Here is a 22,197-nt window from a genome sequence, read left to right as displayed (position 1 = left end):
TATCCTTTTAATGTATTTAATTTTATTTTTGTGTGTGTGTATATATATATATATATAAAATGTGTACATATATATAAGCTTTTCTTTCTTCACAATTTTGAGATGTAATTTTTTCTAACAAACCAACCAAAATACACTCAGGATATAGTGTATTGTGTATTGCTCTGTTCTGTTCACCTGTCTGTTTATAATCTTTCTTGTTTTCTTTTTTTTCTTTTGTCTTTTAACTTTCATTTTTACAGTTACATTCTATCCTTTCATTGTATTTAATTTTATTTTTGTACATATATAAGTTTTTCTTTCCTTACAATTTTGGACCTAGTTTTCTAACAAACAGACCAAAATATACACAGGATCCAGTGTATTGCTATTCATCTGTCTGATTATATTCTTTTTTTTTTTTTAATTTTAATTTTTTTCTTTTTTCTGTTTTCAGTCTCTTCTGATTTGTTTATTGTGTATTTCTCTAGGGTTGTCATTGCTATTTTAGTATTTTGTTCTCCTGTTCAGCTATTCTTCTCTGGACAGAATGACAAGACAGAAAAACTCACCTCAAAAAAGAAAACAAGAGGCAGGACTGACTGCCAGGGACCTAATCAGTATGGACATAAGTAAGATGTCAGAACTAGAGTTCAGAATAATGATTATAAAGATGCTAGTTGGACTTGAAAAAAGCATAGAAGACACTAGAGAATCTCTTTCTGGAGAAATAAAAGAATTTTAATATATATAATAATATATAGAAACAATGACTTTACAGGTAATACAATGGCACTAAATTCATATTTTTCAATAGCTACTCTGAATGTAAATGGGCTAAATGCCCCAATCAAAAGACACAGGGTATCAGACTGGAAAAAAAGCATCACCACTGATATGCTGTCTGCAAGAAACTCATTTTAGGCCCAAAGACATCTCCAGATTTAAAGTCGGGGGGTGGAAAACCATTTATCATGCTAATGGACATCAAAAGAAAGCTGGGTGGCAATCCTTATATCAGATAAATTAGATTTTAAACCAAAGACTATAATAAGAGATGAGGAAGGACACTACATCATAATTAAAGGGTCTATCCAACAAGAAGATCTAACAATTGTAAATATTTATGCCCCTAACATGGGAGCAGCTAATTTTATAAACCAATTAATAAAATTAAAGAAACACATCGATAATAACACAATAGTAGTAGGGAACTTTAACACCCCACTTTATTGCAATGGACAGGTTGTCTAAGCAGAAGATCAACAAGGAAACAAGGGCTTTGAATGACACACTGGACCAGATGGACTTCATATATTCAGAACATTCCATCCTAAAGCAAGAGAATACACATTCTTCTCGAGTGCACATGGAACATTCTCCATAATAGATCACATAGTAGGCCACAAATCAGGTCTCAACCAGTACCAAAAGATTGGGATCATTCTCTGTGTATTTTTGGACCACAGTGCTTTGAAAATGGAACTCAATCACAAGAGGAAATTTGGAAAGAACTCAAATACAGGGAGGCTAAAGAGCATCCTACTAAAGAATGAATGGGTCAAACAGGGATTAAAGGAGAACATTAAAAACTCATGGAAACAAATGAAAATGAAAACATAACTGTTCAAAACCTTTGGGATGCAGCAAAGGCAGTTAAGAGGGAAGTATACAGCACTACAAGCCTTTCTCAAGAAAGGTCTCAAATACACACCTAACTTCACACCTGAAGGAGCTGTAGAAAGAACAGAAAATAAAGCCTAAACCCAGTAGGAGAAGAGAAATAATAAAGCTTAGAGCAGAAATGAAATAGAAACCAAAAGAACAGTAGAACAGATCAATGGAACTAGGAGCTGGTTCTTTGAAAGACTTAATAAAATTGATAAACCCCTGGCCAGACTTATCAAAAAGAAAAAAGGACCCAAATAAAGAAAATAATGAAAGAGAAGAGATCACAACCAACACCGAAGTAATACAATTATAAGAACATATCATGAGCAATTATATGCAAACAAATTGGCAATCTGGAAGAAATGGATGCATTCCTAGAGATGTATAAACTACCAAAACTGAAACAGGAAGAAATAGAAAACCTTAACAGACCCATAACCAGCAAGGAAATTGAAGCAGTAATCAAAATCTCTCAAAAACAAGAGTCCAGGGCCGATGGCTTTCCAGGGGAATTCTACAAAATAGAAGAATTAATACCTATTTTTCTGAAGCTAGTCCAAATAACAGAAATGGAAATAAAACTTCCAAACTTGTTCTGTAACGCCAGCATTGCCTTGATCCCAAAGCCAGACAAAGACCCCACAAAAAAGAGAATTACAGACCAATATCCCTGATGAACATGGATGCAAAAATTCTCACCAAGATACTAGGCAAAAGGATCCAACAGTACATTAAAAGGATCATTCACCATGACGAAGTGGGATTTATCCCTGGGCTGCAAGGGTGGTTCAACATCCACCAATCAATGTGATACACTACGTTAATAAAAGAAAGGACAAAAACCATATGATACTCTCAATAGATGCAGAAAAAGCATTTGACAAAGTACAGTATCCTTTCTTGATTAAAACTCTTCACAGTGTAGAGATAGAGGGAACATACCTCAGTATCATAAAAGCCCTATACAAAAAGCCCAGGGCAAATACCATTCTCAATGACAGCTTTCCCCCTAAGGTCAGGAACAAACCAGGGATGTCCACTATCACTACTGTTGTTCAACATAGTACTAGAAGTCCTAGCCTCAGCAATCAGACAACAAAAAGAAATAAAAGGCATTTGAATTGGCAAAGAAGTCAAACTCTCACCCTTCCCAGATTACATGATATTCTATGTGAAAAACCCAAAAGACTCTACCCCAAAATTGCTAATACTCATACAGGAATTCAGCAAAGTGGCAGGATATAAAATCAATGCACAGAAATCAGCTGCATTTCTCTACACTAACAATGAGACAGAAGAAAGAGAAATTAAGGAGTCGATCCTATTTACAATTGCACCCAAAACCACAAGATACCTAGGAATAAATCTAACCAAAAAGGCAAAGGATCTATACTCAGAAAACTATAGAACACAAATGAAAGAAACTGAGGAAAACACAAAGAAATGGAAAAATGTTCCATCCTCATAGACTGAAGAACAAATATTGTTAAAATGTCTATGCTACCCAGAGCCATCTACACATTTAATGCAATCCCTATCAAAATACCTTCAACTTTTTTCACAGAGCTGGAACAAATAAAATTTGGAAGGAACCAGAAAAGACCCTGAGTAGCCAAAGGAATGTTGAAAAAGAAAAGCAAAGCTGGTGGCATCACAATTCCGGACTTCCAGCTCTATTACAAAGCTGTCATCATCAAGACAGTATGGTACTGGCACAAAAACAGACACATACATCAATGGAACAGAACAGAGAAGCCAGAAATCGACCCTCAACTCTATGGTCAACTAATCTTTGACAAAGCAGGAAAGAATGTCCAATGGAAAAAAGACAGTCTCTTCAACAAATGGTGTTCAGAAAACTGGACAGCCACATGCAGAAGAGTGAAACTGGACCATTTCCTTACACCTTACACAAAAATAGACTCAAAATGGAGGACAGACTTAAATATGAGACAGGAATCCATCAACATCCTAGAGGAGAAGAGAGACAGCAACCTCTGTGGCCTCTGCTGCAGTAGCTTCTTGCTAGACACGTCTCCAAAGGCAAGGGAAGCAAGGGCAGAAATGAACTACTGGAACTTCATCAAGATAAAAAGCTTTTACACAGCAAAGGAAACAGTTGATAAAACCAAGGGCCAATCAACAGAATGGGAGAAGGTATTTGCAAATGACATATCAGATAAAGGGCTAGTATCCAAAATCTATAAAGAACTTACCAAACTCAACAGAAATGGGCAGAAGACATGAACAGACATTTCTCCAAAAACATCCAAATGGCCAACAGACACATGAAAAAGTGCTCAACATCACTCAGCATCAGGGAAATCCAAATCAAAACCTCAATGAGATACCACCTCATTGTCAGAGTCATTAGTCAGAATGACTAATTGTCATTAGTCAGAATGGCTAAAATTCACAAGGCAGGTAACAACAGATGTTGGTGAGGATGCGGAGAAAGGGGAACCCTCCTACACTGTTGATGGGAATGCAAACTCGTACAGTCACTCTAGGAAACAGTATGGAGTTTTCTCAAAAAGTTGAAAATAGAGCTACCCTACAATCCAGCAATTGCACTACTGGGTATTTACCCCAAAGATACAAATGTAGTGATCTGAAGGGGCACGTGCATCCCAATGTTTATAGCAGCAATGTCCACAATAGCCAAATTATGGAAAGAGCCCATATGTCCACTGACAGATGAATAAAGATGTGGTATATATATACTACGGAATACTACTCGGCCATTAAAAAAAAATGAAATCTTGCCATTTGCAACGATATGGATGGAACTAGAGGGTATTGTGCTAAGTGACATAAGTCAATCAGAGAAAGGTAATTATCATATGATCTGATTCATATGTGGAACATAAGAAACAAAACAGAGGACCATAGGGGAATAGAGGGAAAAATAAAACAAGATGAAATCAGAGAGGGAAACAAACTATAAGATTCCTAATCATAGGAAACAACCTGAGGGTTGCTGGAGGGGAGGCGGTGGGAGGATGGAGGAACTGGGTGATGGACATTAAGGAGGGCAAGTAATGTAATAAGCACTGGGTATTATATAAGACTGATGAATCACTGACCTCTACCACTGAAACTAATAATACATTACATGTTAATTAATTTAAATAAAAAATGAATTAGTGAGCCTATTACTTCAAAGAAAACAATGGCAAATCATAACACTGTACTTTTGCAGCATATTATAACACTGGAGCTTTCAACCAGAAATTATAATTTTGGAAAACCTGTATCCAACACTGCAAGCCTGACAGATTCCCCCTACTTAAAAGTTTTTTCTAATGAGATTGGTGGTGATATAAACATGTGTTTTTGATATTGTCTAAAATCTGAAGATCTAGAATTTCTGATTGGAATTCTAGTATTCCAAATGACCATGGTGTAAGGTTACAAAATCATGCCTGGGTAAAATATTCATTCAGAGCACAAAATAGATGAATGGATTTTAATATAAGAGATTATAAAAAATATGGTTTCAAATTCCACATGGCAACTAAACCTACAGAAAACTACCACTGCAGTATCTGGTATAGAATTCAGTATATATGCATAATTATTTGAAAAGTCTATTACTATAGCTCTCCGTTCACCAATTACACTTCTGTATGAGGCTAAATTTCCTTACATATTTCAACCAAAACCATATACGACAACAGACTGAATGCAGAAGTAGACATGAGAATCCCGCCACCACTGAAGAGATTTACAAAAATGTAAAAACAATGTCACATTTCTCACCAAAATTATTTTGCTTCAGAAAATATAGTTAACTTTCTTAACAGGTTTAACTTGAGAACATGTAAGGGTTTATTATTGTTATTTTTAATAAATATTTTTTAAAGTTCTTGGTTTTAATTTTAACCACGAAATATAAACATAACTTATGCAAACAAAAGCTGTTTGGGGTCCTCAATAATTTTTAAAAATGTGAAAGTTGCTGAGGTCACTCTGAGAATTGCCATTCAAGCCCAATTTCTTTGTTTCTGCAAATGAGGAAACTGAGGCTCAGAGAAGCTAAGTGACTGCCCGAGGTCACAGAGCTTCCTATAAACAAGGGATAATTAAAAATAAAAGATAGGACCAGAAGGACAGTCTCCTTAGTTTTAGTCCATTGCCTTTACTACTGTATCACAGGCTTGCTGACTTCTTTTAAAAACCTGTGAGTAAATACACTAGATAACATAACTTTATTAATATGACTATGGATCAGAAAACCTTTTAACATTTTTTTTAAGATTTTATTTATTTGCGAGAGAGTGAACAGGTGAGGGAGGGAGAGAGAGAAGGAGAGAATCTGAAGCAGACTCGGCGCTGAGTGCAGAGTCTGAAGTGGGGCTCAATCTCATGACCACGAGATCATGACCTGAGCAGAAACCGAGTTGGACGCTTAAACAAATGAAGCACCCAGGCACCCCAAACCTTTTATCTTTAAAATAGAGAATACAGTAAATTACAGGTGAACATTTTACATGGGGAATTTGAGATATTATTTAGAGAGGGAATTTGAGCCTATTATGTATTCAGCACTATACCAGATCATGTGGAGAATAAAAATAGGTAAAATATATGGTCCATGTCCTTAAAGTGCTTTTAATTTGACTGGGGATGGGCAGAGACGCATGAATATAACACAAAACATCACTCTGAACTGCGTATCAGGCAAACTGTGGTAACAGTGCTACAATTCAGAGAAAGGGGAGAACAATAAGAGCTAGTGAAGGCTTAAAGATTATGAGGAGATGCTCCTTGAAAAATAAGTAAGATTTAGGACGGCATGCAAAAAGAAAAAAACATCTCTGAAATACCACAGGTCCACTGAGGCAAAACAAAACAGAACATGCAACAGTAATCATCAAACTCTAAATAGCCAAGCAAAAATAAAGTGAGATACTAAAGGAGATGAGTAGGTAAGGCAGGCTCAAATGAAAACACATCTTGAAGGTCAGGCAGATGAATTAAGATTCTGTATTTCATTTACCTCCACAGTAAAATCAACGTTAAACTACCAAAAAAAATTTTTTATTTATTTGACAGAGAAAGACACAGCGAGAGAGGAACACAAGCAGGGGGAGTGGGAGAGGGAGAAGCAGACTCCTGGCTGAACAGGGAGCCCGACGCGGGGCTCGATCCCAGGACCCTGGGACCATGACCTGAGCCAAAGGCAGACGCTTAACGACTGAGCCACCTAGGCACCCCAAATCTTTTTTTTAAGGTTTTATTTATTTATTTGAGAGAGAGAGAGAGATAAAGAACACAAGTAGGGGGAGCAGCAGAGGCAGAGGGAAAGCAGGCTCCCCGCTGAGCAGGGAGCCCAATGCAGGGCTCGATCCCAGGGGATCATGACCTGAGCTGAAGGCAGACATTTAACTATCTGAGCAAAGGCAGATGCTTAACCGACTGAGCCACCCAGGTGCCCCCCCCAAAAAAACTTTTTTAAAAAAGGATTTTACTTTTAAGTAATCTCTACACCCAACGTGGGGCTCCAACTCACAACCCCAAGATCAAGAGTCACATGCTCCACCAACTGAGCCAGTCAGGCACCCCAACAAAAAAAAATCTTATACACAAACACTGACTGCGGTTTTATTCTTTTATTTTTAATTTTAAAAAAGTTTTTTCTTTTTTTTTAAAGATTTTTATTTATATGACAGAGAGAGACAGCAAGAACAGGAACACAAGCAGGGGGAGTGGGAGAGGGAGAAGCACGCTTCCCGCTGAGCAGGGAGCCCGATGTGGGACTCAATCCCAGGACCCTGGGATCATGACCTGAGCCGAAGGCAGACGCTTAACGACTGAGCCACCCAGGCGCCCTTAAAAATGTTTTTTTTTTAAGATTTTATTTATTTATTTGAGGGTGAGCGAGAGAGCACGGGCTAGGGAGACTGGTGGAGGGAAAAGCAGACTCCTCACTGAGCAGCGAGCCTGATGTGGGGCTTGATCCCAGGACCCCAGGATCATGACCTGAGCTAAAGGCAGACCCTTAACTGACTTGAGCCACCTAGGCACCCCTGCAGTTTTATTCTTAAGAACAAAAAAACGAAACAATTAAAATGTCCCTCAACAGGAGAATAAACTGTGCCATATTTTTACAATGAAACACTACTCAGCAATAAAAAGAAACAAACTACTGATACATTCCTCTACATGGCTAAATCTCAAAAATCTTAAGCACGAGAATCAGACACAAAAAGAACACATATGCCATGACTCCTACCTAAAGTTCAAGAACAGGAAAAGCTAAATTATGGGGATAAAAATCAGAATAGTGGTTACTTCTGGAAGAGAAATGGCTATGGAAGGACACCAGGGTACTTTTCTTAATGACAACACTGTATATCTTGATTTGAATGTTGGTAACATATTTGCTGAAAGGCTCCATTAATTTAATACATATATTTTTTAAAAATTTAATACACACATTTAAAATAATCACTAAGGGGTGTCTGGGTGGCTCAGTCGTTAAGTGTCTCCCTTCGGCCCAGGTCATGATCCCAGGGCCCTGGGATTGACCCCTGCATCAGGCTCCCTGCTCAGCAGGAAGCCTGCTTCTCCCTCTCCCACTCCCCCTGCTTGTGTTCCCTCTCTCGCTGTCTCTGTCAAAAAAAAAAAAAACAAAACCTAAAAAAAAAATAATCACTAAGTGTGAAGAAAAAATGCAAAGGTCTTCTAAAAGACATTTTCTAAGTGGAAATGGTATCTTTGACTCAGTTTTATCTATGTTACCATTACATAAAGGTAATTTTTCTAAGATTTGCCTTATTAGAGTAACAACCTAGGACCTTGATATGGAAACACTTGCTATTTTTTTATTGTGGTAAAATATATATAACAAAGTTCACTGTTTTTTTTTAAAGATTTTATTTATTGGGGCACCTGGGTGGCTCAGTCTGTTAAGCAGCTGCCTTCAAGCTCAGGTCATGATCCCAGGGTCCTGGGATCGAGCCCCGCATTGGGCTCTCTGCTCAGGGGGGTCCTGCTTCTCCCTCTCCCTCTACTGTTCCCTCTCTTGTGCTCTCTCTCTGTGTCAAATAAATAAGTAAAAATTCTTTTTTTTTTTTTTAAAGATTTTATTTATTTATTCGACAGAGAGACAGTGAAAGAGGGAACACAAGCAGGGTGAGTGGGAGAGGGAGAAGCAGACTCCCCGCTGAGCAGGGAGCCCGATGCAGGGCTCGATCGCAGGACCCTGGGATCATGACCTGAGCCAAAGGCAGATGCTTAACCGACTGAGCCACTCAGGTGCCCCAATAAATAAAAATTCTTAAAAAAAAAAAAAGATTTTATTTATTTATTTGACAGGCACCACACTATGCTTTAACAAAGGAATGTACCAATTTGTTACGCTCTCATGAGTGAGTGAACCAATTTACTACATTATTAGAGTGATATTAGTTTGTTGTTTGTTTTTTTTTTTGCTAGGTAAATAAGTAAAAACAATAGGGAACTACCAACAGGTGTGAATAAAAGAATGTTCTTTTCACTGGATATATTTCCTGCAATGATATGTAAACTTGGTAGAATCTAGAATTCAGTAGATGGAGATTACAGGAGGTAGAATTAATTCATTTTGATACTCTCTGGGGTGAAAAAAAGCTACTTTATTATTAGGAAATACATTCATTCACAAGATTAATTCCCCCCCAAAAAAGGGCACTTCCACCTTACTCCCAAGATTAGGATGGATTCCCTCTCAGAATAACCCAAAAGGCTAAGATAGTACAGATGAATGGAATGTAAGTGACTAATCAAGTTAGGAGAAAGAGCAATTTCATTGCCAAATCACAGAATGCCAGATTAAGTCATAGAACATGTTAATCGGCATTTGGACCTGCACAAGAAAATAACATATTTACCTCCACATGATAGCTCATCTTGAAGCAGAACCAAGTGCATGGGGCAAGAGCACCTTGTAGTACCATCTCCTTTTACAAGACAAATATGTGAACAGCCACCATTATCCTGAGCACAAGGGTGCTGTCCTGAAAAAGAAAAACAAGAAGGAAAAGGAAGGGAGGGAAGGAGGAAGGGAAGAAAGGACAGCTCAGTCAAAATCAATTATTTATGAATTACCAAGAAAAACTAAATGTAAAATTACCTTGGACTTTAATCCCACTAACAATATAATTCCTCACTGTATCCCTACACAATTACAAGAAAATGAGGACAATTTAATAATGCAAAATTAACCAGTCTTTAAATATTTATATATATAAAAAATTGATTATTGAAACTAAAAACATTGCTAAGGAGAATGCAGAGACCTGGACATTATTCTACTTAAAATATAAAAAGTCTTCCAAAGACTTTAACTCAGATATTCTACCTTTCTAAAAGATGATTTTACTCAAAAAACTGTAGCTTAATGAAATACGGAAAATTAGAGTTGTTACGTTAGAAGAAAAAAACTTAAGTTCACATGGATTGCAACCACTCAATCAAAATTATTTGCTTAGTCAATTGCAAAAGGTAACTTGCAATGTTACTAATGTTTAATTTCCTTAAATTTGGGATAAATTAAATAAATACAAACTTAGGCAACTTTTCAAAGTCTGTTTTACAAATTGGATTTAATGAAGTTGCTTTGAATTTTCTACTTAGCCTGTGTTGTAAGCAACTTGACATCTGTCATCAGAATACCAGCATCTAATGTAGCCACCCATTTATTATCTGTGTTCTCAATAACACATCAGTCCTGCTTCAGTGTGTATTGATGAGACTGAGGGAGGCAGCTGTCTGTAACTGAGCAGATAGGTTATACTACATAGATGTCCCAAAACAGACATCAGTCATATTACACTAGAATACACAACCTACATATAGCACAACCTTTTAATTCCATGACACTTTTTTTTTTTTAAAAGATTTTATTTATTTATTTATTTGAGAGAGCGCAAAAGCGAGAGAGATCAAGAAGGAAAGGGAGAAGCAGACTTGTTGCTGAGTGGAGCCTGATACAGGGCTTGATCCCAGAACCCTGAGATCATGACCTGAGCTGAAGGCAGACGCTTAACCAACTGAGCCAACCAGGTGCCCCCATGACACTACTGATAAACAAAAATCTCACTCTTGTTAATGTTATTAGAAATTTGAAAAAAAAAAGTTTTTCCAAATATAAAACCGTATTTAAGTATTTAATTATAAAAAAAGACATCCCCCCTAAAATTCTGAAAACCTCCACTGAGATTTTCTGCAATAAAAGATTCATTTGTCAACTGAATAACTTAGAAATTAAGGCCTTATTTCTATTAAATGTTCAGCATGAGTCACATGCATTAACTTAGAATGGCAACAATTCTAATTCTCAAATGCCTCTAACTTCTAAGTTCACGAACAGTGACAACAAAATGAAGACCTGAACAAGCAATGGTGCTCTCATTCCACTATTCTCCTTTCATATTCCAGTTTGATTTGAAAGCCTCAGGTTGAGAAGTTCAAGCGTTCAAAAGTTCTCTCTTTAATATTTCATTTAACATTAGCATTCCTGGTACAATCACACAAAACCCACAGTAGTGACTGCTATGAGGAGTCTTTTGATATTAACAAGAAATTAAGGCAAGATGATTAGCCATATTTAAAAGCTTTCAGTAAATTAAAAAAAAATTTATGGGTACTTTTCTAAGCTGAGAATTGAGAAATTTATCTAGGAGGAAGAAAACAAAGCATCTGTTAATCAGTTTTCTCTAAGTTCATTTCAAAAACTTCTGAACACACTAATTTTTAATTTGTTTTTGCTTAATAAGGTTATTCCAAGATAATTATATTTATTGCTTTTGTTCAAACTATGGGGGCACACAGGGATCAAAAGAAATATATACTTTATACCAGTATTCTTAAAGGGGCTGAAGGTGAGAAAGAAGGCTTGACAAGCAGTCCTTGTTGTATCTGAGGAAATTTTTGAAAATGAGCCAGACCATTTCTTTCCCCCACTTCTGTTTTATGGGGAAAAGGTGTTTAATTTGAAAAAGCTCCCAGGTGAGTTTGATGTAAGGCTTTAAAAACACAGAGTTTAAAAAATGGCAAAATTAAAAGTGCATGAAAATCTTTAAAGAAAAAGGTAAGAAGGAACGCCTGGGTGGCTCAGTTAAGCATCACCCTTGGGCTCAGGTCATGATCTCCGGGTCCTGGGATCGAGCCCCACATCAGGCTCCCTGCTTGGTGGGAAGCCTGCTTCTCCCTCTCCCACTCCCCCTGCTTGTATTTCCTCTCTTGCTGTGTCTCTCTCTGTCAAATAAATAAAATCTTAAAAAAAAAAAAGTAAAATTTTAAAAAGGTAAGAAGACACAGAAGAACATCTTAATTCTATCTTAATTTCTTATAACAAACATGAGTCCTGCAATTAACAGTATGCCATCAGCACTTACTATATTCCTGAAGGTTCAGCTCTTTCACTGCATGAATGTCACTAAGCTGGGCAATTCGAGCCTGGACTTTGGTTCTACCCTCTCGGCCTGTCATGTCAATTTTTTCAATCATTTGCTGCTGCTTATCAATCCAGTATAGCCAGTTTTCAAACACAGTCAGTCCCACAGGCTGCAAGATATTGGAGTCTTCTAATACTATCCGGTTGGCACCTTGGAAAGGAGAACGTGCAATAGCAATGATTCATGTGGGTCAAATCACACATTCAGCAACTACTGATCAAATACCAGTTAGATTCCAAAAGTACTGAAATAGAAAATATAAGGTATCTATCACAAAAATTAAAAATCATTCTGAGAAGATATATACATACCAGAGAACAGACTAGACATTTAAGTACAAACAAAAGCAAGTAAGTGCCCAATACATAGTAAATACTCTACTTCACAGAAACATGGAAAAAACAGAGTAACTTTCAAAAAAATTTTTTAAAGCATAGTCCATTTCTCAAATTACATTTTATGAAAAGCCTTAACATATAAATCAGATAAAAATGGGACTTCTTTGGCTAGAGCCCAGAGCTCTGAACTCTTGGCCTCCCCTACTTGCTGAGTATACCTGAGGCCTCTGTGAAGAACCACTCCACCCACACTCCATCTGGCCACTCAGAACACAGAAAAAATGACTGATTAAAAAAAAAAATGACTCATTCAAATGACTGACCTGGTTCCAACCTTACCACAAAGTAAGAATTCTTTCTACAACATCCCAGATATGGGATGTTAACTCTTAACAGGCAACTGTTCTGCTGAACTATAAGAAAATTCTTTCATTCAGTGTGTTGCAATCTGTGCCCCACTCTCTCCATCCCGTTTCTCCCTCATTCAAAAAGAAAAAAAATATATTCATTCCCTCCCTGCTCACCATAATAGTCCTTCAAATATCTATAGAACATATTCATGGTTCTTAAGTGATGAGAGTTTAATCAAAGAAGGGCATTAGTTTGTATTTTAGAAATATCAGGGAAAGTTCTAGGAAAGAGGCAAGCATAAAGCTAAGTTTTAAAAAGGGAGAAAAACGGGGAGATATTCCAGATGAGAAGGCACTGCCTAAGTCAACATTCAGATCCAAGGTGGGTTAAACACAAGTTTTCTTAGGCTCCTTCCTAAAATTGTAGTAAAAAATTAAGGTATAATCCATAAGGACAAACAGGACAGCAGAGCACAAAATGATATAAAATTCAGAAGTTGGAGCAGACCAGGGACATAGTAGCCCAGAGAAAGCTAAATGCCTGCAGTTGGCGAAGCCAACAACAAAATCAATTAGCTCAGAAACTGGAAGCACCAGGTAATTTAGGATGGAGCAAAAGGAAGAGTTACATGGCTGGGGCTGAGAGAAAAGGACGGACTGAAAAGAAGTACAAGAAGTTATTCAGCTCCTGGGTCTCCTCCCTTCCTTTACTAGAAGACTGAAGATACATTTTCTAAAGAGGCTGAACCAGATTTTAACATACCAGACAAAGAGGTAGTGCCAAAAATGGGATTTTACAGGGGAATTAATTAAAAGTCTACTTTCTAACTGGTGAGATTCTCCAATATAAGTTGTGCCCTTTTCCCACTAGATTCCAAGAATATTAGCAGCCAGCTTTTATCCTCCTACAGAAGACCAGAAGATACCCCTATAGGAAAAACAAACCAAAAACAACAATAATCAAATAAAAAACTGAGGTATCCAAGAAAAAAGAACTTCAGATAGTGTCACCTTGGAGTCCCATTAGAAAACAGCCAGGTGTCCATAAGATGTCCACTCCTTCACAGGCCGCAGCAATGGAAAAGGCAGCATTTTAATGCCTCACTATTAAATACAGACAACTAAGGATCACCACATATTTAAAGAAAATGACTTTTTTATATTCAAAGCCCAAAACAGAATAAAGGAATTTAGCGAAACAGATGGAATTAAAAGCAGAAAAAAAAACCGAATCAATAGCAACAAAAACCTAAAGAACAGGATGTTTTGATGGGGGCAAGGCATCCCAGAACACAAGAGTCCTTGGAAATTAAAAATATGATACCTGGAAAAAAATCCCAAAAGAGGGCTGGAAGATAAATTTGAAAAACTCTCTCAGAAAGCAGAACAAAAAGATAAAAGAGATGGATAGTATGTGAGAAAAATACAGTTACAGTCACGATCCAACAACTGAGTAAAAGTTCCAGAATAAGAAAACAAATCATTAAAGAAACATTAAAAAACAAAAAAACAAAAACAAAAACCAACTTCCCAGAACTCAAGAGGTAAGTTTCCAGATAGAAAGGACTCACCTAGTAACCAGTTCAATGAAAGAAAGAAACAAAGAGGGAAGTCAGGGAGGGATCACATGAAGGCACATTATCATTAAGTTCTAGAACATCTGGGAAAAAGAGAAGATGTTAAAAGCTTCTGGAGGGGAAAATAAAGGATCACATATAAATAGTCAGGAATCACAATGACATCAAACTTCCCAACAACAATAGAAGACAACAGAGCTCTGCCTTCAAAACTGGGAGAAAATAGTTATGGAACATGAATGCTATACACATCCAAATTATCAACCAAGTGTGAGGGGAAAAAAATTCAGACAAATAAATGAATTTAACCTCGTATAAACTCCTTTCAAGAAGCTAACAGAGGATGTGTTCTACCAAGAAAAAGAAATTAGCCTGAGAAATGGAATCAAGTAAACAGGTTTCAGCACCAAGGAGACTGGCAAGCGCATTTCCAGAATAATAGTGAAAGGAAGCTGGCCTTTAAAAAGCAAGCAAATCCAGATTGGAGCAAGATGATAAAGAGGTAGTGCTTCCAATTAAAAAGAAAAAAGATGGATTGCTTGATGCATCTGTTCTGTAGGTACTGAAACAATATTTACATTAGACAAGATTAACTTCAGGGGAAAAAAGCTATAGAAAGAAACATGCTAATGGTAATATTTTCATAGCCATAAATAACAATTAAGTATGAACTTAAAAATTATAACTATCCTGGGAGGATGGGGAGAGAGTTCATATGAGTATTTTGGGGCTATACAGTTTAAGACAGCAAATATTTTATTTTCCATCAAAGGAAGTCAATTTGTGATGTCTAAAACTGAAAAACCAAGAAATAGCTGTTTTAAAGCAAGTTATAACAAAGTAGATGCCTCAGAATGGGAACTGAGAGTACGTAGAACAGTAGACTTGTTTTTTGTTATAAACTAAGTAGAAGCATTTGATTTCCACAAATATTTACATGTATCACTTTGATGAAAATTAAAATTAAACCTAAAATAGTAAGAGTGAATAAAAAAAGATTAGCTGGTGGTAACATAAGGATGGTTTCAAGTGGTCCTTAAGAAAAAAGAGCTGTCAACAGTGTCAATGCAGGATCCCAGACATGATGAGGACCTGATCTACTTTAATGGCAGTTATAAGTAAAACACTGGAACCAACAATGAAAAGACATGTTCATTTACTCAATAAACTATGCATGTACTAAATATAATCGTAGTAAAAGGCTCCGTGGGAGGCTAAAAATATAAAGCTGAATGAAAGAGATCCCATGACAAAAGTGTTTGATTGTGAATATATAAGGAAGAAAAAAAAAAAAACCCAACTATCAACATTATACTAACCTTTTTCAGAAAATAGAAAAAGAGGAAACAATTCTTTTCATGAGGCCAATGTAACCTTGATGGCAAAACGTCAAGTACATTATAAGAAAGGAAATTATAGGGTAATCATTCTCATGAACATAGACACAAACATCTTAAACAAAATCCAGCAATATATAAAAAGGAAAATGTATCATGCCAAGTTTGATTTATTCTAGCAAACTAGGAGGAAATCTTTAATCTGATAAAAATGTGATCTACAGAAAAACCTTAGCAAACATAATACCTAATCATGAAGTACTGAATGCTTTCCTCCAAATCAAGAAAAACAAAAATAAAACAAAATCAAAAAACCCAAGGATTCTATTAGTCTATTCAACACTGTATTGGAGGTCCTAGCCAGTGCAATAACGCAACAAGGAAAAAGAAACTTTCATTAATTTGTAGGTAAATGATTTAAGAAACCACAGACAACTGAATTTAGCAAGGTCCCTGGGAACAAGCTCAATATAACAGAATGGGAGACAAAAGGAAACTATTTTTATACTCCAGCCATAGTCAGAAAATGAAATATTAAAAATTTAAAATACTCTTTACCACAAACATTCAAAAGCCTCAAATACCAAGGAATAACTCTAATGGAAGATGGGAAAGATCTCTACACAGAAAACTATAAAACATTGAGGGAAATTAAAGTTCTAAATAAATGGATATACCATGTTCATGGTTTGGAAGACTAATATTATAAAAAATAATAATTCTCCCTAAATTGACCTGTAAATTCAAAGCAAACCCAGTCAAAATTCTACTAGGTTTCTTTCATTTTTAGTGGAAACTCAGAGGCAGATTCTAGAATGTAAATGGAAATACAAAGGATCAAGAGCCGTCTTAAAGAAATACTAAAGACGAACACTGCCAGATAAATTTGTTATAACATTGTAACAATTAAGACAATAAAATATCACATAAGACAAAGTGACCAAGGAAACATTAGATTCCAAAAACAGACTCATACAAATACAGTCACTTCATTTATAACAAAGATGATGTTAGAGAACAGTGGAGAAAGAATCATCTTCTCAAAAACTGATGTTAAATCAAACAATATGGGAAAAAAAAATTTTTTTAATCGCTACATCACAACATGCACAAAAATAAATTCCAAATGGGTCACAGATTTCAATGAGAAAAGTTAAACAAAGTTTAGGGGGAAAAAAACCCACAAAATATCTTTGTGACTCTGTAGTAGGCAAAGATTTCTTAAATAGAACATAAAAGGCACTAATCATAATGGGAAAAATTAGTAAACTGTACTGCACTACATTAAATTAAGAACTTCTTTTTCATCTAAAGATGCCACTGGAAGAATGAAAAGGTAAATTACAAATTGGAAGAAGATTTATGCAATATATATCCTATCCTTCTCTACAGAGGAAAGTGTAAAGATGTACTAAAAATTATCAAACAAGACCTAAACAAATGGAGGGATATACTATAGTCATGGATGAAAAGACTGAATTTCTTAAACATGCCAGTTCTCCTCCAATATATATGTAACTTGATAATGGATTAATAGTCTGTTAAAGAATTTTTAAAAATCAGTAATAGAAAAATGGGCAATAAATAGCAATTCACGGAAGAAACATGAATGACCAATAAGTTAATATCAAACAGGGAAATGCAATTTTATTAATGAGATATAACTTTTAAACTATTGGATTGGTAAAAATTTAGAAGTCCAACATACCAAATATTGGAGGGACAAGTCCTATATTTCTGGTGAGGATTTTAAATTGATATAATCCCTGAACAGCAACCTGGATGTATCTATTCAAGGTGAATGTATACATAGCACATTACATAGCAATACTACTACAAGGTTTAGGCCACAGAGAAATGTTCAAATATCTGCACAAGAATACTCATTAAAGCACTGCTTTTAATGCCAAAAATACTGGGAACAGCAGTTTAGATAGAATAAAGTGTAGAATGATTCATACAATGAATACTATTTAGTGGAGAAAATAAATGACATAGAATTGTGGATCAACAGGGATCATCTCAAATCCATGATATATCTGAAAAAAGCAAGCTACAAAGGAATACATGAGACTATTATATTAACTTTAAAAAGTGGAAAAAAAAGTTTAAATGCATATGTGTGTATGTATGGTAAAAAACACACACACAGAACAAAATATGCATGAAAATGAAAAACATCAAAAGTTACCTCAGGGAAAAGAGGGAGGAGAAAAGAATTGGGAAGGAATACGTAAGGGCTTCAGAATTCTCTCTAATGGTTCATCTCAAGGAAGACAAGGAGGAAGGGGAGCACATATGGCCCCAAACACTAGATTTAACAAAGCTGATGGCAGGAACTTTATACTTTCTGTATGTTGGAACCATTTCATAATTAAGACTGGAAAAAAATGCATTAAAAAAATGGAAGCTAAAGTATTACTAAGTGTTACTAATGATGGTGTTTTGGATTTTTTTTCTTCTCTTTTTCTTTTCTAAACTGTCTTTAATTGACATGTATTACTTTTAAAATGAAAAACAAACATCATAAATGAAAAGAGAGAGAAAAGGAAAGAAGGGGGAAAAACCCCACCCTCAAGACTAATAAGAATTAAAACAATAACATAAATAACTATTATTCAAATTAGAGGTGACATAAGAGATTACAGGTGATCAGATGAGGGAAAGAATATACCATGTGAGGTATGTGTACACACATGTATAAATGTGTGCATGACTAGACTCAGAGAAGGCATAATGGAATGAGGCATTTGAACCTGAAAAGATAAGAGCATTTTCTAGTTTTTAAAAAAATTACAAATGTATTCAAACATATAAAAATTCAAATGATACAGAAATAAATACTCTTAACATATTAGTACGCTAGCCTTCCAGACCTTTCTCAAGGTGTATCTCCTTGCCTATTCCTTGAGGAAAATACAAACATATATACTCATGTTTCTTAACAGTATGTACACCTATTGGTATGTGTGTATATGTACACATGTGTATACATAGTATAAATATATTTTTTTTCATAGTATAAATATTTTTAGAGGGCAAGCTATCATCAAATATAGTGTGTGTGTATACGTATATAAAATTAATTTAAATTTTAAACAAAATTTGTTGGCACCTGGGTGGCTCAGTCAGTTAAGCATGTGCCTTCGGGATTGAGCCTCACATCAACGGGCTCCCTGCTCAGGGGGAAATATGCTTCTCCCTCTCCCTCTGCTATTCCCCCGCTCTTTCTCTCTCACTCCCTCTCTCAAATAAATAAAATCTTTAATAAATAAACTTTAAACAAAATTAGGTCTTAATAAACATTGTTATGCAACCTAGTTTTTAAAAATTATCCTTCTATGTCAGTGCACACAAATCTACCTCATTTTTTTGAATGATTGTAATATTCTATACACTAGATATACCAGAATGTATTTCCCTGTGACAGACTATTATAAATAATGCTAAGCAGGGACCCCTGTACAAATGGGTATTTCTGTAAAAAAAAAAAAAAAAAAAAAAAAAGCTATCTAGAAGGGAAATTCACTGACAAACTGCCCTCCAAAAAGATCTTACCAATTCCACTTATACCAAAGTACATGAGAGCATGCCATTCTCTACCATTCTGACCAATATTGGTCATAATCAACTTTAACATATTTTTGCCACTCTGGTAGACATAAATAGTGTATTATTTTAATTTCATTTACCTGATCACTAGTAAGGCCATACAGAGTTATTTGGACATCAGAAATTCGGGGTGGGGGTGGAGGTGAAGTAACTATGTTGTAGACAGAGGTGTGAAGACAAATAAGAAAGTAAATATGAAGAACCAACAAATGATTTAATTTGGTTAAAATACCAACAATGGTATGATTATTTGAGTTTGACGATGGGTTTGTGAAAATACAACTAGACTTTTTTCTTCAGGTTATGAGACTATCCTGAAGATTTTTTTAGTAGCAGCGACATGATTAGAAACCACGCTTCAGAAAATTAATTTAGGAACAGTGTATAAGCTTTCAGGGGGGAAAATCAGCAGGGACGAGATTTCACTGGCTAGAACCTGGGGCCAGAGAAGGTAAGAACATAAACTAGAGCATAAGAATTAGGAAGGGAGAAGTGATGCATTAGAAATACATTATTTACAGAGCCCAAATCAAGAAAATTAGGAAATTATTAGATAAGAGAGGAACTAATCATGTTGATGGTTGAAGAAAAAGTACTTCCTGCTTCTCCCTCTCCCACTCCCCCTGCTTGTGTTCCCTCTCTCGCTGTGTCTCTGTCAAGTAAATGAATAAAATCTTTAAAAAAAAAAAAAAAAAGAAAAAGTACTTCCCAATCAACATGATGCTAACCACCCTTTAGTAAATAGAACTGTAAAGAAACGTACATAAAAATAATACAATGGAAGAAAAATACAAATTCTATTAATGAATCATCTCAATAACTCAAAATAAGGAAATACATCTCTTGGGTACCTGAGAGATCACTGCTTTCAATTCGCCGGAGATCTGAATCTGCCCAAAAGAGCTTGCCCAATCTGCTATCAAGGGCTAACGCAACTGGTTTACTTAAGCCACTGAAAAAGAGGACTTCCCGTTCTGTTCCATCCAAAGCAGCCCGTTCAATTTTGGGAGACCTTTCCTGAAGATTGGTAAAATACATATACCTGAAGAGAAAGGAAGAAACAATAAGTTCAGCAAAGTAAGAAACCATACAAAATGAGAATATTCTTAAAATAAAGGAGTATTTTAAAATCTTATTTTTAAAAGTTTTAAAATATATATTTTTAGAGGCCATGGGATACTTTTATTACGTTCAATAATAGTAACACAGGGCACAAAGAAGTTCTTAGGGAGCTAATTTTCATGGATTAATAAAATGAGTGATAAGGGTGCCTGGCTGGTTGAGTGGGTGGAGCATGCAAATCTTGATCCCAAGGGTTGTGAGTTCAAGCCCCACACTGGGTGTTGAGATTACTTTAAAATGAAGTGACAGACACAGGCATACCTATGCTTTTGGAATATTACAATACATAAATAAAATAAAAGAAATAAAAGAACAGTTAACCAGGAAGACCTGAACACCAAATTTTAAATTCCTTCAGTCTATTTCATATCTAAAAATAAGTCACATATGAATTATTTCTCATATTTAACTTCTAGAGTTCATCTCTTTCCTGTAACTCTTTTGAAATAAGCTACTTCCCCTGATGAATTCCTTATTCATTCAGGTGCAAATAAGTACTGTTGACCAAATGTAAATCTCTGTATTGAATGAAAGAAAACGTATTAATTAGTTCTTGTCAAAAAGGAACCTGAAGTCTAGTAGAAAATATAACCTGAAAAACAATTAAGTGTAAGGTAGAGGACTAAGCATAACTAGAGAGGCACAGATACAGAGGGCTGGATACCTGGGAGAGGGGAAAATCACACCTGCCTGGGTGGGGTAGATCAAGGAAAACTTCGTAGAGGATGTTGAGGTTCCAATGGTCCTGAAGGTATGGTTAGAAATTAGAACTATAGCAATAGTGACTAAGGAAAGAAATTCTAGGCAGTAAAATCAGAGAAAGCAAGTATATAAGAAAAGGCAGGGGCAGGTGGATGGAGAATATCAAGTTTTTCACTGGAGCACAGGATACTTAAAGGTAAATAACACATGAGCTGAACTTTAGTAACATACCCCTTCTCCGGGTTCACCACAATGGCTCGAGGTCTGTCTTGCTCGCCTTTTAGTACCACCCCAATTGATCTGCCATCTAATCTTGTTACATTAATGACATTGGTGGCCTCACAAGTCCAGTAAATGTAGCGGCTATAAATATCAATGCTGAGGTCATAGGGTTGTATTTCTAGGTTCTGATTTGGAACTGAGCTCACAACCACAGTAAAGCCCTAGGGAAAGAAAAAGACATACACATAGAAAATTAGACTCCAAGCCAGAGAGCCCTGAGGTGATCACTCACAATGCTTACACGTCCGTGGTTACAAACCTGAGAAGGAACTTTACAGTCTCACCGGACATTTCTTAATACATTTTTTTATGGGTAATGTGCTTCTTTGTTACCATGCATTTCAGATGTTCCCTTTGGTTATTATGACATGGGACAGATGAGGGAGCTGAGGCCGTATTAGTTGCTCAAGGAACCTGAAGTGCACTGATCAGAGTGAGGAGGTGGCAGCTGTCTCCTGTAAACTAGAGACAAATGGAGCCAGAACCACCCCTTAGAAATACCACTAAAGCAGTGGTTCTTAACTCGGGACCTTTGGAACGGTGTAGAGACATTTTGGATTGCCATACCTATGGGGCTATTAACTGGTATCTAGTGGACAGAGGTCAGGGATGCTGTTAAACAGCTTACAATGTACAGGTCATCCCTCCACAACAAAGATTTACACGGCCTAAAAAATGTCAACAGTGCTGAAGGGGAGAAACTGCTTATAGAGACAAGAGCAATTAGGACTATAAACCACATCTACCAGTCATGTCTTGCTCCAATCCTCAAACCACTGGAA

The 22,197-nt window shown here is 36.0% G+C and overlaps 1 protein-coding gene across 3 annotated transcripts in view; it reads right to left on the bottom strand.

Annotated features, from left to right (window-relative positions):
- LRP6 (LDL receptor related protein 6) overlaps positions 1-22,197 on the bottom strand; it is a 178,606-nt gene that overhangs the window by 18,662 nt on the left and 137,747 nt on the right. For all 3 annotated transcript variants that reach the window (XM_064591557.1, XM_064591556.1, XM_054507171.2), the window contains 4 exons: positions 21,365-21,576; positions 20,161-20,351; positions 12,036-12,245; positions 9,528-9,653 (listed from right to left, as the gene is read on the bottom strand). In XM_064591557.1, coding sequence (XP_064447627.1) covers positions 9,528-9,653; positions 12,036-12,245; positions 20,161-20,351; positions 21,365-21,576 — 739 coding nt within the window. The remainder of the gene's footprint in view (positions 1-9,527; positions 9,654-12,035; positions 12,246-20,160; positions 20,352-21,364; positions 21,577-22,197) is intronic.

Source organism: Mirounga angustirostris, unplaced genomic scaffold (genome assembly GCF_029215605.1).
Source record: "Mirounga angustirostris isolate CCGP_5_RB_7025 unplaced genomic scaffold, mMirAng1.0.hap1 SCAF_5, whole genome shotgun sequence".
NCBI classification, from domain to species: Eukaryota; Metazoa; Chordata; class Mammalia; order Carnivora; family Phocidae; genus Mirounga; species Mirounga angustirostris.
Note: the sequence above shows the minus strand (reverse complement) of the source record. Positions and strands in the feature narration are given on the sequence as shown.